The sequence below is a fragment of the Panthera uncia genome (genome assembly GCF_023721935.1).
Source record: "Panthera uncia isolate 11264 chromosome C1 unlocalized genomic scaffold, Puncia_PCG_1.0 HiC_scaffold_4, whole genome shotgun sequence".
In the NCBI taxonomy this organism is placed as follows: Eukaryota; Metazoa; Chordata; class Mammalia; order Carnivora; family Felidae; genus Panthera; species Panthera uncia.
In genome coordinates this window covers 46517135-46534735 of record NW_026057585.1, presented here as the reverse complement: position 1 = coordinate 46534735, position 17601 = coordinate 46517135, and the positions used below count along the sequence as shown (strand labels likewise).

Below are 17601 nucleotides of genomic sequence, written 5' to 3'. Positions count from 1 at the left end.
GGGAAATTTGGCTCTGTTCCAGACAAAAATTAGCTGGAGGTAGTATGGGAGGGAGGAGTGTCAAGTTCAAAAAACTTTGGAAGTTACATCAAATACTTGGAGGACATCAATCAAAATGAGGAAGAAAGAAAATATTGATAAGATATTTCTAGTCTTTCTAACTGTTGAATTCCATTAAACAAATTAAGTTGCTCATTAATAAGTCAAAGTCTTTATTTTGACATACATTTTTAAAACTTTTCAATTTGAAATAAATTTAGATTTACACAGAAGTTGCAAAGGCAGCGCAGAGAGCCCACATATACCTCTCACCCAGCTCCACCATAAGATAATAATTACCAATAATCACTATAATTATTAATACTAAGAAATGAACATTCATACAATATCATCAAACTATAATCTTTATTCAAATTTTCCAAGTTTTTCCTTTAATGTTCTTTTTATATACCGAGATCCAATTCAGGGTAGGTACCATGTTGTATTTAGTTTCCCTGCCTCTTTGATCTTCTCCAGCTTGTAATATTCCTTCAGTGTCTTTCATTACGTTGACACTTTGAAGAGTACTGGTTGAAATTCTGCAGAATATCCTTCGATTTGGATTTCTCTGATGTTTTCTCCTGATCAGAATAAACATATATTTTGGGAAAAATACCACAGAGCTTATGTACCTTTCTCCTCCTATCACATCAGGGGTTCATTATATTGATGTGTGTTATTACTGGTGATATTAACCTTAATCGCTTAGTTACAACAGTTTCTGTCATGCTTCTCCACTGTAAAGTTATTATTTTTCCTTTTACATACTCTAATCATTAGCAGGGAGTCACCAAATCCAGTCCATATTGAAGGGGAAGAAGAATTAAATTCCACCTCTAGAGGGTGGAGTATCAAAGAATATGTGGAATATGTTCAGATCACCACTGTAATTAACACATATTTTGGAGGTGTCTGGTGAGCTCAGTTGGTTAGGCGTCCGACTTCGGCTCAGGTCATGCTCTCATGGTTTGTGAGTTTGAGCCCCATGTCAGGCTCTGTGCTAACAGCTCAGAGCCTGGAGCCTGCTTCGGATTCTGTGTCTCTCTCTCTCTGCCCCTCCCTTGCTCGTGCTCTGTCTCTTTCTCTCTCAAAAATGAATAAACATTAGAAAAATTAAAAAAATAAGTATTTGGGGGCAGATACTTTGAAGATATAAAAATATCCCATTTCTATTTAAAAGTATTCCACTTATTTTAATATACATCAAATCTTACCTGCAGTAATTATTACTATGGTGTTCTGATGGTGGCTTTCGGTTTCCCTCATTCTCACATTTAATAATTGGAATTTTGTAAGGAAGGATTGTCTTCCCTCTTTGTCTATGTATTAACAATTTTTTATAGCAGTATGGACTGATGGATATTTATTCTTTCTTTGAATTGTAGTCCAATACTATCAATAGTTATTTTGCAGCTCAAATTATTCCAGTTCTGGTAATTTGGAGCTCTTGTGAGTAGTTCCTGTGTCTTTTTGGCATGCCCTTCATCTTTTTTTGCCCCCACACTTCCTTACATATTGGCACCATAAATGTTCTATGCTTCTCTTGTATTTTCCCTGCCCAGCCCTAGAATCAGCCATTTCTCCAAGGATACCTGGTTTCTTTTATTGGACAATGGTATTAGGAACTAAGATCTGGGTGCTAGAAGTGCTCATTGCCACTGGAGTTTCAGTGTTTCTAGGTTTCTCAGGAGGCCACATTAGAGAATGTGTGTATGTATATTAACTCATATATACACACATTTAATTTTATTTCTGTATCTATCTATATATACATTAAAATCACATGAGTTCATATTGATATTCTCAACAATCAAGCACCACATGGTTAATTCTTGCATTTTGCCTTTGCTTATTTGTAATTTCTTTCTTAGGCAATGGGAAAGTTGACTTTTATTGTCTATAATATATCTACTTATTTGCCAATCCCAGTACACATGCAATATTAGTTTCAAAACTGCTAACCCCTAATCTTATGAGAAATGAATTTACCAGCCAGAGTACAGTTCATTTTCATCTTTAGCCTTACAGTATCAAATCAAAAGACAAATTTACAAAGTTCCTTAAATCAGCTCCTTTCTTCCTCACTCATTTTGGTGTGGTTAGGTGATTCATTTGTTACACAGTTACATTCATTTATCACAGTCTGAATTCCATCTTGGATTTCCCTGACATCTGGTTTGATTTTTAAAAATTTGCATACAAGTTTGCTTTTTATTGTGTACATTTCTGTATTTTGATAAAGACATAGAGCTGTGTATCCATTACCACAGCACCACATCATCCCAAAATTTCTGAGCAAAGTATTTTGACACAAATGAACCAAACAATAACAGTAATAACAGCACTTTATACTATTAACTAAATTCCTAAAATATGTATGCGAAGTACCTGGAAGGTTGGGTGTGATTGGCTCCAGACAGATACCACCAGTTTCACAGAACTTAATACTGAGAAATACACTATCAAGTACACACTTTCCCACACCATTATCTATTAAATCACCATATATTTCGGATTACCATTCTGGCAAAAAAAAAAAAAAATCTTCAGGGATTCCAAATGCTGTGTATACTTCTCAATCCACAAAAGACTGCCGAGATCTCAGCTTGGAACTGCTTTTCAACCTTCTATTCTACCATTTTGCTGTCTGCCTTTTATATCCTAAGACTTTTTCAAAGTATTGTGTGAAGGCCAGCTGTACCACCTTCACTTCAAGCTCAAGCGTCCACGGTTATCACCTACACAGATATTGCCTTACTCCTGAAGAGGCAGTGGGCGTGGTGGGGGTGGTGGGAGTAATGATGATGATAATAACTATATTTAGAAGTTATCATTTATAAAGAACTCTTATATGTACTTTTCTAAAGAACTTCTACATGCACTTTTCTAAAGAGTTTTCATAGGCAGCTTACAATGATCCTGAGAGCTTTAAAGGCACCCACTATTACAATATCTACTTAAAGATGAGATTAAAGATTAAAGTAGATTAAAGAGTCTACTTAAATTGAATCTCAGAGATTATCTCCAGGTTCTAACGTTAAAAAATAGCTGGCCTAGGACTTGAACCCACATCTTCTTTTTCATATTTCTTACCCTCCCCATTATCTATGTTGAAACATTTCAGTGCTATCAGCGAAGAGAAGAAATAAAATAAATATTCATTACATATGGTATTAATATGTACCAGGCATTGAATAATTTTCCATCTTATCCAATCTAATGGCATTCTTTCAATGCCGTAAGGTAAATACTACCAAATGGAGACACTCGTATTCTAAGAATAACTTTCCCAAAGTCACCTCTAGATTTCAATCTCAAATTGCTTGAGCACAAATTCCATCTTTCCATAGGATCACACTAGATCTTGTTAGAGTGATTATAAATACCCTTAGCTCTCAAACCCAGTGTTTTGTGTCTCATGAAGGTAACCGTTTTGGGTTTCATGAAGGACTGGCCAAGATTCAGTATATAAGCCAGTATATAAGAAAGGATTTAATACTATATAAAAGGGTGAGCTTGATATCCATTCTCTTCTCTGAAGTAGGAAAGATTCTTCTGATTTTAGTCTCCTGGATCTCTGAAGTCTGGACCTAAGCCTTAAGAAAGAGTGAAGCTTTTGCTAGCTAGCTAGAACTGGGTTTGAATCAGGGCCCACTTTGCACTAGCCGTATGGAATTGGAAAAGGTATTTAATGTCTCTGACACTCAATTTTATGTTCTGTAAAATTGGGAACTATGTCATAATGTTGCAGAAAGGATTAAATAATATGCTGTACATAAAATCCTTAGCACCTTGGCTATAGGTATGAGATCAAATCTTAGGACAGGCAGCTTTTAATCTCACAAAGCCATTACAACAGTCCCACTTTTCTGTTAGCCAATAAAGTGGTCAAGTAAGTTGAGGAAGTTTATCGTGAACATAATCAAAGCAAGCCTTTAACAAAGTCCAATGGTCCTATTACTTTTGATTCGGTATTTACATTCCAAATGTTTCCACAACCACTCTGATTATACATCCTGTTCTGTTTGGGAGCAATCCTTATGTAATTAAAAAAAAATTATTTATTTTTGAGAGAGAGATAGAGAGGGGGGTGGAGGGGAAGAGAGAGCAAGAGAGAGAAGACACAGAATCCGAAGCAGGCTCCAGGCTCTGAGCTGTCAGCACAGAGCCCAACATGGTGCTTGAACTCACAAACTGTGACATCATGACCTGAGTCAAAGTCAGACTCGTAACCAACTGAGCCACCCAGGCACCCCTATCCTTATTTAATTTTTAATAGGACCTTCTTTTATTGTCAAAAGTTTTCAATTCGGATGATAAGCTATATGATCACACTATTTAAAAGGGTTTACTAGTTCCTCTGTATTTTACTCCTTAAAAATAAGCAGAAGAGACCTACTGAACTGGATGAAACTATGTGCTCACTTGAATTTATAAATACTAACCACAAACCAGATTTGAATGGATAATCCTAAACTTTTTACACAATAACAATAGAGCAGCTATTAAAACAATCATTTGAGTAGAAATGTTTAAGATCCCAAATTTTCAATATCATTGTTTCTCCATATACTTTGGTATTTGTTTGTTTGTTCATTTATTTGAGGGAGAGACAGAGAGAGAGAGGCAGAGGGAGAAAGAGAGAGAAAGAATCTTAAGCAGACTCCATGCTCAGCATGGAGGCGGATGTGAGGCTTGATCCCACGACCCTTGGATCTTGACCTAAGCCAAAAGCAAAACTCAGATGTTCAACCAACTGAGCCACCCAGGGTCCCTCCATGTACTTTGGTGTTTAAATAGCTAAAGATGACCATGAATCCTGGAAACATAGATAGTTAGAGTCCTGTGTGACCAATCATGTTGAATTCTAGAGTGTTCAGAGTTGAACAGATGGCTTAGGTGTCATTTTAGTATCTGTTCTGCCTCTTTCAAAAAGAGAAAAAAAAAAGTGACAAAGTATTCTTTTTAGATCTTTCTTTCATGAATATGCATAAATATAGCATTCATGAATCACTGAGATGTAGGAGACTGTTAAATTGCATTTTTGCTAGAGTTTAAAAAAACATATGAGTAACCATACTTTTGACTCTGAGTAATTACAATTCCTTACTTAGAGGTCAATTTTTGAATCTGTTCCACTGTTGGCTTATGGGATGAAGTGAAATGGAAGCACAAAGGCACACTAATGATGAATTATTAAAGTTCTTTTTATTCCCTTGTGGCTAAATATCTTTCTAGTTAGAATGTAGGTGCCAAAGGTTTGATTCAGATTATCATGAATAAATTATATAGATTATTTAGCAAAATTTAAAAAGATAATGAGAGAGTGAAAAGAACAAACTTTCTTATTAGAACTTATTCTGCATTGTTAACTTTTCTGTTGTTATTTTGACATCTATTTGAAAGAATGACCCTAGAAAAATTTTATTTCCTTCTTTAAAATTCTTCACGTGTACTTCAGTATTTTTCCTGGTTGTAGGACAAAGATAACAAATATATTGCACTGCTTATCATTACTCCCATCATACACCTGCAAATATTAATAATCTGGATTTTTTCCAGATTGTTTTCATTATTTCCAGTCATTTTCATTCCACAGCATTCAAAGGATATACTTCCAAATAAATAGCACTAGAATCCAGATGAAAATCTAAATACTTTCTCCAGTATATATTTACTAAAGCACAAGGTCTCTGAGTTCTCACTTACCTTTAAGAACTGCTGTAGAAAATTACTTGGGTATTTAGCCTAATTGTTACTTTATACTTGAGGGACTCCATTCTCTTTCCTTTTAAATCACTTGAAAAATAGTATCTTTTGTTACATAATGCCGTGTCAATAGTCTTAAAATCTCAGTGACTCCTACAACATTCATTTCTTGCCCACATAATTTGTTGACTGTAGGTTAACGGCAATGCCGCTCCTTTTCCACGTGTCTTCTTTGCTTTAGGGTAAGGTCCAAAGCATATCTCTTACCTGGCTTAGGTCCTTCACATTGCTGAGGGAAAGTCTGAGAAAGAACTATCAATAGTTCTTGGGGCTTTTGTCTAGATGTGGTATACACCATGTGTGCTATTTTATTGGCCAAAGCAAGTCACAGAGCCACTGGAATCGGTGGCAGGGAAGAGTTGCACATCATTTAGAAATTGGTAGATGTATAATTGTCTTACAAGAAGGAAATGGGTATCTGTGAAAAATAACAGTATCTTCCACAAGCATATATTTCTTTGTTTGCTTGTTTATTAGAGAGCTATTGTTCCAGGCAACATACTGGGGCAGGAATAATAGGGCTACCTTCTACTTAAGTGCAGCAAAAGAAGATTTCAGGTTTCCTGCTGACTCTGGAAGATACTTAATCTTCTGGAAAGACATATCTACGGCTTTTGCCTGGGAGCTGGTAGATAAATGGACAGTTCATGAACCCAAGATATGGTTGATTTTTCCCTCAATGTTTTTATGCTGCTTTGCACCTGGACTCTATGAGCTAGATCAGAGAAAGCCCACAGAGCATTTTTGCAGAATAATGTCCTAAATGCCCATGTAATTTTAATTATAGACCAAGCTTAAATGGATAATTTAAAATATGCTCCAATCATACAGAGGGAGAGTAAATTATCTTGTATTATTTACTGAAAGAACTGGAAAGACAAATAAATGGTTGCTAAGCCTTTTGCTATCACTTGGAGAAATAAGAGAGTATCAAAAATAGTAAAACCATGAGCCTGAAGGAATGTAAGAGTGAGATTTATTTATTTTTTGTCACATTTTCATAACAGAGGGAAGTTTGAAATAAGCAGAGGATTAGAATTTTGCAGAGAACACTGTCTTTCTAGTGTAAAGAAGGGTGACAACTGTAATCAATAATTTTTACCATTTGAAATCTGGCAATAGTGGCTGAAAGAAAGAAAGAATAACAGTGCTGAGTGAAAGTGTGGGGGACTTGTCCCAGCAGGTTGACATGAGATGACTTGAAAATGATACACTGTTGGTGTCTTTTGTCCTGACTGTAGGTGATAGATGACTTTGATACAGAACGGGCATGCTGATCAGAAAAATAAAGCAAAACAAAATAAGAAAAACAAAACCAACCTTCCAATCTATCATTTCAAAGTAAATATGTGCTTATGTTTGTAGGGGAAAGAATGAAGGGCTAAGGCATTCCACATTTATTAAAACCTCTACTCTTGCCACTGGAAAGATTTGGCATTACTTGGGAGCTTGTTAGAAATGCAGAATCTTAGGCCCATCTCAGACCTACTGAATCAGAATCTGCATTTTAATAAGATTCCCAGGTGATTTGCATGCCCTTTAAAGCCTGAGAAACACTGCTCTAGGATGTACAGCTCCATGCAGGGGAATGTATGTATACCATTTTATGTAATCATCACCATACATACATTTGTTTCCAGAATTTAAGAATTAGGGAACTTAGTATCAGGTCTCATAAACTGGCGAGATCTTCTACATGGTAACTAGTGAATCTACTAGTTTTTATTTCCCTCAGTCTTCCATGTTCTCTTATTGGAATTTTTTTCTCTAAAAACAGAAAAATAAAAGCTCTGTTTCTTTAGCACCTCAGTTCTCTACAATTCAAAACTCAGTGTTCCCTCAACTCTCATTTTCTCTCTGCTCCCTCTCCTCCTTTTGTGCTCACAAGTACAAAGATGTACTTCAGGCACTAAAAACTAAAAACAAGTCAAAAGGTTGATCACAATTTTTTTTTGTAGTTCAGAGAAATAAGAAAAAATTTTATGAAGAACTATGTTTTATCAGTTCTGGATATCAATAGTTTTCATAAACTTTCCAAGGCCACAATTAATATGTGGATACTATGGACTATTGATAAATCTGTCTCACAAGGATAAAACTGGAACTCACAGATTATACAATCATTGACTCAGAGCCAGTAAAAGATTTAGAGATAAATCTCTCACATGTCCTGAGACCTCTGGTGATTTTTCAAGCTCTTCTATTGCAGAGCTGTGGTTAAAACCCAGGTCTTCTGATTCTAGTTTGGGGTTCACCTATTTCTCCTACATATCACAATACTCTAACGAGAAGCCAAGAGTGCCTGTTAATTAGAAATGATTAGGAAAGCACACAAATTTTGCATGGTATTTTCAGGGGAAGAACCAGTCCTGAAATCCTGTCCTTACACCGGCCAATGGCCTTTTTACTGATAGGTAACCAGGTAGAATAAAATGGTAGTAAAGAAAACACTCCCTGATGGTTCCTGGGAGGAAGCCATGCTTCCACTGCTTTGAGCCTTTCTATAAATTTTATCCAGAAACAGGGTAGGATCACATTCCCACCAAGATCCTATTTGACTTAATCCTTGGCTTGAGGTTACTAAAGAATTATGGCATATTCAAAAGAAAAGAAAAGGAAAAAATAAACAGCTGGAGTTTGTGTGCTTGTGCATGCTTCTATGTATATATATACACAATAGTTTAAGCCTGACTAAGACTTTTATGATTCATGTCATTTCTTGTATACAGACTTCATCACGGTTCTTAGTGGTTTTCGGTAATAAGCTATTTGCTTAGCAGGAAAAATAAGTCTCTCCCTATGATTGCCAACATTGTACTGGTCTCTGTGTAGAGCGTATTTCCTCATCAAGAACTCAGGCCCTCTAAATAGGACAGCGCAACCAGTATTGGCATGCAGACAAGAACACACAGAGAGCACCAGCTGATTCCTGAGTTTCTTCACCAGGTACACAGAAAGACAGAAAAAAGAAACAGTGCAGGAGCTTGGTGGGAAGAAAAGGAATGTGAAATAAATATGATGGCACAAGTGAAATCAGAGATATTGAAAAAGACAGAATACTAGTGGAGGCAGCAAGGGAGTGGATGAGGCTAGAGAAGATAATGTTCTTAGGAACATTGTGGGTAGGAGTGTCCTCTTTAACAGACTTATATCAACCTTCAAAATTTTCTAAATTTATTTTTGAAATTCTGCATATTTTGATAGTATCTTCCTGTCGACCTATGTCCACACAGAAGTAAAATCATAAAAATATACGCCATAAGTTAACATAATGTCTGGCACACAGAGAATAAGGCCACTGAAGACAGAGGCAGAGATCAGGGTGATGGTGCCACCAGGCAAGGGACACTGAGGACTGTTGGCAACCACCAGAAGCTAGATGTGAGGCAGAGAACAGATTCTCAGAGACTCTGGGCCAATCATGCCAAGATCTTGACTATGGACCTCCAGAACTAGGAAGGAATAAATTTCTGTTGTTTTAAGCCACCCAGTTTGTGGTAATTTGGTATGAAATCCCTAGGAAATTAATACAGATATTTAAGTGAACGGATGACTAATAATACCTTTAATATTTCCAAGTATTTGAATTTCTAATATGTTATTTTGTCATTCAAAATAAGTAACCACAAGATAAAACAAAATAATTTATAGCATTTTCTGTACTTTATAGGTAAGGAAACTGAGGCACAGAGAAGGCAGCAAGTAGTAATAAAATTATTAGCCATCTTTTTTAAGGAAAGCATGTATTTAGCATTATTCTACAGCAGGCAATTTACTGTGGCAGTCTTTGTGCATCTTTTCATTTATTCCTAGAAACAATACTCTCTGTGAGATGAGTATTACAGCCCTCATTAAGCAACATGCTGGTAAGTAACAAAGTTGGATTTGAACCCGTCTCTCTAGTCTAACTGTTCATACTCTTAAACAGGAGTCAACAAATTTTATCTCTAAAGAGCCAGATAGCAAATACTTTTGTCTATGTGGGCCAAATGATCTCTGTAGCAACTTCTCCATACTGGTTATAAGTAGCTATAGACATACATAAACAAATGGGCAAGGGTGTATGCCAACAAAACTTTATTGGCAGTGAAATTTGAATTCATGATTTTCACAGGTCATGGAAATGTTTTTCTATTGACTTCTCCCATCATTTATAAAGGCAGAAGCCATTATTGGTTCATAGGTCATACAAACATGGGTAGTGGCTGGATATGGCCCACGGACAGTAGTCTGCTTTAACTATAGCAAGACAGTAGGAGATAGCCATGAAAAAAGTCCTAGGAAGTTAAACTAAAAACATATTCTAGTAGGATACAACAATTTTACAAATGTTTGGTTTTAAACTGCTTTGTTGCATTCCAAAAATTCAAAAAATTTAAGTAGGGCATCTTTCTTATAGCAAAGATGCTCCCTCTTCTCCACATTCTAAAGTCAGGTTTAATTGGCCAGTAAGGTCTCCTGTGTCATCATGCCTAACTGACTAATGTTAGATGGAGCAAGGGATGTTTATGTCCCTTCTTGATTCCTTTTATCCCCATGTAGATACCACATTATCACACTAACTGGCCATTGGTAAGATCATAAGAAGCCAAGTCCTCAGCCTCCTCCATGTGAGGCTATGGGAGGTGGCATGACCAAACGTGACGCCTTGAGATGAGGAAATATTTTGTGGTGCCCCTTGTCAATATCTCAAATCTGTGGTTTAGCCCTCATCTCAATCTCTCTCTCTTTAGTCACATTTCAAATTTTAAATGAAAGAAAATTCATCTACTATCACTTCAAGTCTTCTTAATTGTCACTGATAACAGAAGTGGAGAATACAGTAAAGTATAGAATCAAAGAATTAAGCATTAGGAGTCTAAAAGAAGCTTTCTGATTCCTTGAGGACAATTTGAGACTAAAATGGAAAATATAAGGAGATGTCTCAATTTTATTTAGAGAAATGCAGACCCACGGAAATAATTTTCTTTGCTTTTTCATTGTGTGTTTCTCCCTCCCATCCCCATTTCCATCATAATCCAAAAACCATCTACTTGAGATAAAATTTATTAAGTTTTGCAGAATTCGGTGTAGCTTCAAACATATATTTTCTATATACAGTCTGCAATGAATGTAGTAGCTGAATACAGAAAAATGACTTGAGGGAAGATTGTTCTAAAAATAGTATTTCCAGCAAAAGGCAGAAATGATATAAGATTGATAAGCATTTGCTATTAGCTATATTTTAGTCTAATCGCCTGTGCTTTTTTGAACAGTTACTTACATTTTCTAGTGATGTTTGTTTATTTTTTTGTTTATTTTTTTATTTTTTAATATATGAAATTTACTGTCAAATTGGTTTCCATACAACACTCAGTGCTCATCCCAAAAGGTGCCCTCCTCAGTAGTGATGTTTGTTTATATGCAGCTACTTTTCTGCTTTCTTGGTACCTAAAATAAAACTCAGGTAAACTATGCAATTGCTCTACTATTGCTTGATTTCCACATAATGGGGACATGTAAGAATTCAGTTTTCTGTTACTCATTCTAGATTTCATATTGTAATTGACTTCTGTCATTATTCAGCTCACAATAAAGTATATCAGCATATGCAATGTATAAGTTCAAAGATTCATAAAATGATAGCATTTCCAACTCACTCATTCAATCAACACTGTGTATCAAGAGACAAAGCGCTGTTGTTTATTGCCAGTTAGATTATGAATATCCTTTGTTGTTTTAGGGAAGTCGTTTTATTCACTTATCCGTGAAGTGAGCAGGTTAGGGACATCTTCAAGCTTCCTTGACAGGGAATATACATTCCATACACAAGAGCCCTAAGACCTTAGAATTTGATGAGCTCCAGTGAAGAATAATTTCTGCTAAATGTCTGGTCCTTGCACCACTTATTGTATTCTTTTACCCCTGAGAGACTGTCTAGAGACCCCAGGGAGAAAACCTGGGAGAGCAGGAACAGTACTAGGTTTCTAGGAGTCCCCAAGGATCTCAGGTCATCCATATATTCCAGATGAGCAAACTCAGAAAACAAGTAATTTGTTTATTATTAGTCAGTCAAATATTTATTGAAGTTACTATGTGATGAGTCTGGTGCTGGGAAGTGGTTTTACAGTTGTAAATAAAAGAATGCAAAAGTGAGGATGTGAATAAACACCTGAAAGTAAAAGTGTAAGAATCTGTTTATATATGAGTACATATCTATATATGTATGTTTGTGTATAGGTGGTACATAAAATAGAATTATAAGAGTTATACACATTGCATATGTGTATATATATGTGTGTATATGTATATATATATTTCTTGGGAATAAAGATCCTTTGTTATCTGTTGTTAAAAGTAATGTATGAATTTTTAAATCTTAAAATAAATCATTTCTCATTAAAAAGGAACAGACTAAGAAAGAAAAGTTAATGACCTGGTGGTAGAAAAAGGGTTGACAGGAAGGAAAGGAGAGGGAAAGAAGTTCAGCACAGCCTGAACTTGGAAGAGAGACCGAAAAAAGAACAACAGCAACAACAAAAATAAAACTATGTTGGAGCACTTAACACGAAGCTAAGTGCATTTCAGAGAGAAATAAAGAGATTGATCTTTATTGTTGTTGGAAAAATTCGGTGACTCTCCTGAATCCTAAAGACAATTTTCAGAACGATTTGAATTATTGTTTTAAGGTCTTAAAGCCTTATCTATTTATTTATTTATTTATTTTAAAACAAGATAACACCGTTTTATTGGGGTTACACATGGTTCTTGCCCTCAGTAAGCATGGAGTTGAGATAATAAATATCTGGTGCTTGGATTTTATTTGCGTTACTTGGAGAGAGAGCCGCAGCGTGTCTCCTTGGCAAAAGGAGGCTAGAAGCACCATTGTGTGTGAGGTCATTGAGGGTTTCTCTTCCCAGTTGAGCTATACATAAACTGGTGACTTGATCGTGTTTCAGGTGACCCTCAAAAAAGCTCAGACATGCATGTGGCTCACCAATGGGGTCACCCCACCTTCCCCATTCCTGCTTAAACATTGTTTCTTTTCTGGTGGTTGTGGTTATAGTGTTAACAAGTATACTACTAAGCTTTGTAAAACAAATTCTAGCTTCACAGCTCCCACTATTTCTGGGCCTTTGGGTTACTTACTTAATCTCTTCGTGCTTCACTTTCCTAAAAAATCATAAAAAAATACTTCCTACCCAAGATAATTTTGAGGACCAGACAAAGTGTTTTAAATACTTAGTGTAATTTAGACAATGTTTTTATTGATTTTCATAATCTGTTGACACACATAGGAGTTTTCCAAGGGGATCCCATGTTTTGAAGGGAGAGAAAAGCTTGGTAATTTAAAAAAAGCTGTTTCTAATTTGTTGTTATTACAGCCTGGGATTTTTTATACATGGTATTTTCTTTGACAAGTGGCACATAGTGACATTGGTACCCCAATACCACAGACACTCTCATAGAGCTTTGTATTTGTCCTCCCTGCCTAAGACTATATAGAGCTCACTGGGGGTCTTGAATATATCTTTTTTTTTCCCCACTAGCTGGTACATTAACTTGAGTAATACACTGAATCGGTATGGCTTTACAAGTAATAGAATTACCTATACTTATAAATTGGAAAGTGACATATTACTACTACCCAGTAGTTAAACGTACCTTTCAGCTACAAGATACAATATAAAATCTTTGTGTGACAAATACTTTTCTTACTTGTAAATGCATACTTCCAGTGGTCAAATTATTTTATGCTGCACAGTAAAATTTTTCCTTAATGGTACTTATAAACTTTGTTTATACTGGGTACTTATTATTATTATTATTACTTTTTAGAGGAAAATGTTCTGAAATATTACTGTATGACTCTAGCCACCTCTTTTTGTTTAATACATGAAGCCATGATGATTAAATTTTGTAGAACAAATCATAGTTCCCGGAGGAAAACTAGCTAAAGTGTTTATACGCTTTAACGAAATTGAAAGGCTAGAGAGTTAATAAAGCATTTAGTTTGTACCTGATAGCTTAGTTCAGGGCTTTTGTAATTGTTTAATGCTGTTGTTTTTGTGGTGCATGTGTGACTTTTGCTTGTTTGCTCTAGATTGGTGGAAAAAGACAAGTTTAGTGACGTCTATCTGTGATTCTAGGTATGTTAGCTAATTGTCAGATTAAATGGATGATGTGTCAAGCAGTTCATTTTGAACTTTGAATTAAACAAACAAATAAACACATTAATGGGTGAAAGAGCTCATATATATGTGAAAATTCATATTAGAAATTGAGACACATTTTGGCCAAGAATAGCATTATATTATTACCTCCTTCTTAGTCATTAATATATTTGGGGATAGACTTACCTAAAGTTTTCCGAAAGTCACAATAGAGGAGTCACCGTTGGTTTAGTTGCCTCACAAGGCATATTTAGGAAAGATGCATTACATTAGTTAATCAATACAAGACTATTCTCATAATTCCCTGAAGCGCAAATATATCTATTGTTAATCATAGCCCGAGTCAGCATCACGAAGTTATCGTTTTTAAAAATAAATAGTAGTTTTCTGTATGATTGACCAAATTGATTTTGCCATGATCGGGGGCTGACAAAATAACTGACTGAAACATATAAAACTAATAGTAACAAAAACAATAAAAAGATTTTTAAAATCTGAAATGTGAGATTATTATACATAAAGCTGAGTATACCTTTTGGAGCATATATTTGTCAAAAGTCAAGGGGACTTTTGCCAGGACAAACTAATATGCCTTGCCTACATCACAGATAATTGTCATATAATATCCAGTACAAGCTGGGATTGGGGCACGGGTGACAATTTTCTGTACTGTAAATTCATGCCATGTTTAGACCCTATGTAGAAGGTTTAACTTTTCAAATTAACTCTGGGCATGAGCCCTTGTTGCCTATGTTAGAACACTCATGATTTCTGGGTTTAAAATAGGCTTTATTTAGCTCTGTTGCAAGTTGTTCATTAGAGTTTAAAACTCTAACAAGCCATCCAAGCATTTGTGACCTCCCCGATCTCCATTCCTTATTCGTAATCACAACTACTGAAAATGCCCATTAGGCTTGTGACGTACAGCAAGTCTAAACAAAGGCAGAAAGCAAGATGTTGAGATTCTGGGAAATTCTAATTGCTCCTAGGAAAAAGGACAAGTAAACAACTGAAAATCAAGGCTCTGTTCAGACCAAGACGGTTTCATTATGGTTGCTGTTTAAAAGGTTTTCTTTTCTTTTTTTCTTGGTCTGAGGTGAGCACAAGCTCATAATCCATACTATTTTTCCAGTATTCTAGACAGGAGATAATATGCTCAATACCAGTATCCTGCACATTAACTCCTCTCTCACTACTGAGAAAAGCAAAGCATCTGTTGCCGCTAATTGACAGGCATTTTATACCACTGCAGACTCTTGCTTAAACATTGATTTCCAACTCAGGGTGCAGACGTGTACGCTTGAGGTCTAGAGGTTGTAAATATCACACTTGTGAGTATACGTTCGTTTAAATACATCTCTCTGTGTTCAACTTTATTTTGCAAATGTCTAAGTATATTAACCTCCTCAAGGTTGGAGTCATTGCTATGGAAACAACACTAGTTAATAAATGTCTGACTGCACATATCATTGTGCTAGACACTAATAAATAGATAGACATGGCACCTTGGCTTCTGGTTTGTTACATCCCCAAAGGGACCTCTAGAGGAGTAATCAATGAACACTTGAAAAAGGATGGCCATTTAGATTGGTTTGCTAATATCATCTTAAAAGCAATTTTCAGTTCCTGAGATGACTGGCAAAGAAAGTGCCCCTGGAGGAGCCTAGGGCTATAGGAAAATCTCCAGAGGCTGAGTTCTTGTAGCAGATAAGAGTTTTGTGGAGAATTCTCATTTGCTGGAGGCACCCCCGCACCCCACCACATGTGAAGTCATATGGTGACAGTGCTTCTGGTTTGTGGGTTTGTTTAATATTGGTACAGATTACTGTGTCTTAAGAATATAAATTGAGATTGAAATTAGAGTTTATTGAACTAGGTGGATATTTAAGAAAGAAAATATGAGTTTGTCTTTGCATACCACCTAAGAAGACCGTAAAGAGAGCTCTATCTAGAAATAAATAACGGTCTGTATTAAAGTGAGACCCAAATAGATGATGATTACATGAGCAGAAAGAACTGTTGCATGGAGGCAAGAGCTTGGACTTTGGGATATTCATGCTTCACATCTTCCTGATAGTAATTTGAAAGGTTAAAAGATTTAGTTGAGGCCTCTGTAGCTATCTGTTCACCAGCCAATGACTTCCAAAGCTGTGAGATGTATTGTGTAACCCGGCGAGCTTGCCAGGCCAATCTGCTCTTATTTGTATCTTGTGTCTGCCCAATGCCTCACTGTCTCTCCTGGGTCAAGGTGTAAGAGTTACCGAAGACAGCAAAATATCCACTTCTGGGCCTGAACTTACTTTTTACTTTCCCTTCCTTCCTGACCAATCTCTGGGTAAAGTGGTGAACCGCAAAAAAAAAAAAAAAAAAAAAAAAAAAAAAAGACAGAGGAACCTAGGTTATTAGAATTTGCTAAACTAAATGTGTTTATGTAATCCCACTCCGTTTCTTGAATCTGGAGAATGAATTTCACAGATATGGAGTGACTTGCTCAAAGTCACATATGAAGGAAATAGCTAAACCAGGAAAAGAAGCAACCTTTTCTGAGTCCCAGGACAGATTTCTGATTTAGACTTTAAGGGCCGATTGTGTTTGGGAAGCAATGGACACTACTAAAAAACAAACTATATTTTCTAGCCTTCCTGATATATGTAGTTTTGTGGCATAGGCGAAGAAGTGCAAGTAGAAATCACTGGGTGAAGTTTCTGGGAAAGCTCCTCAAAAGATAGCCAATTCGGCCACTGCATGCCCCTCCCTTCCTCTTGCTTGGAATATGGTTGTGATGTTTGAGTGCTCTCTGCTCTCTTGTGAAAATGAGACAACAAGAACATGCTGAGTAAAGTTGAAAGGGGACAGATCGTTTGGTCCCCGTTAACACTGTGGTGCCAACATTATGGACCGATTTACCTATCTCTAGACTTTTAGTTACACAAGGAAAACAAATCAGTAATTTGTTTAAGACCCTGTTTATTAGACATCTTTAACAGCTATGGACCTTAATCCTTAACTGATATACATAAATGCATAAATGTATGTATCCTCACCTAAGAACATGCTAATTAAAGTCTCTGAGTCTAATGTATAATACTATGAATTCATGTTATCTTAAATTAGAACTCTGAATTTGTACAACTGTACAAATTATGCCTAACATAGTGGGCATATTCTCGTGTGTAATTAATTCTATCCTGGAGGGAGTGTTTGTGGGGAGAATCAGGTGATATGGGCTCTATCACCAATTCTCAGGAAAATATGCCAAGCTGCTTAGTGAGCCCTGGTTTCCCCAACCAAAATATTATGGATTAGATAATATAAACCTTTTAAAATACTCATAGCCTTTAGACCCAAGATTCAACAACTAGATATTTTCTTTTATCTTATCTCAATCAATCTGTGATTCTAGTTTCAGTATATTATGGGTTAAACAGACTTGTGATTTTGTCTGGGAAACAGTCTCTTTTGCCTTGAGAATTCATATATACTCTTTCACCCGAAATCTTCTAGTTTCTTTCTTTTGCCTGGCTAACATCCACTCATTCTTCAAATCTCAGGCTGGATATCAATTTCTTTGGAAAGTTATGCCTGACCCTTGCGTATTATATTTGTCTGATGACATGCTGGTATCTACCACAGATTATAT

At 36.0% G+C, this 17601-nt stretch overlaps 1 protein-coding gene across 4 annotated transcripts in view; it reads right to left on the bottom strand.

Moving 5' to 3' along the window:
- Nucleotides 1-17601, bottom strand: part of NEGR1 (neuronal growth regulator 1) — an 841086-nt gene that overhangs the window by 134484 nt on the left and 689001 nt on the right. The window contains exon 7 of one of the 4 annotated variants that reach the window (XM_049618495.1): nt 139-620. The exons of the other annotated variants lie outside the window; for them this stretch is intronic. Coding sequence (XP_049474452.1) covers nt 544-620 — 77 coding nt within the window. The 3' untranslated portion in view covers nt 139-543. Of the gene's footprint in view, nt 1-138; nt 621-17601 lie in introns of those variants that run through there. 4 annotated transcript variants of the gene reach the window in all.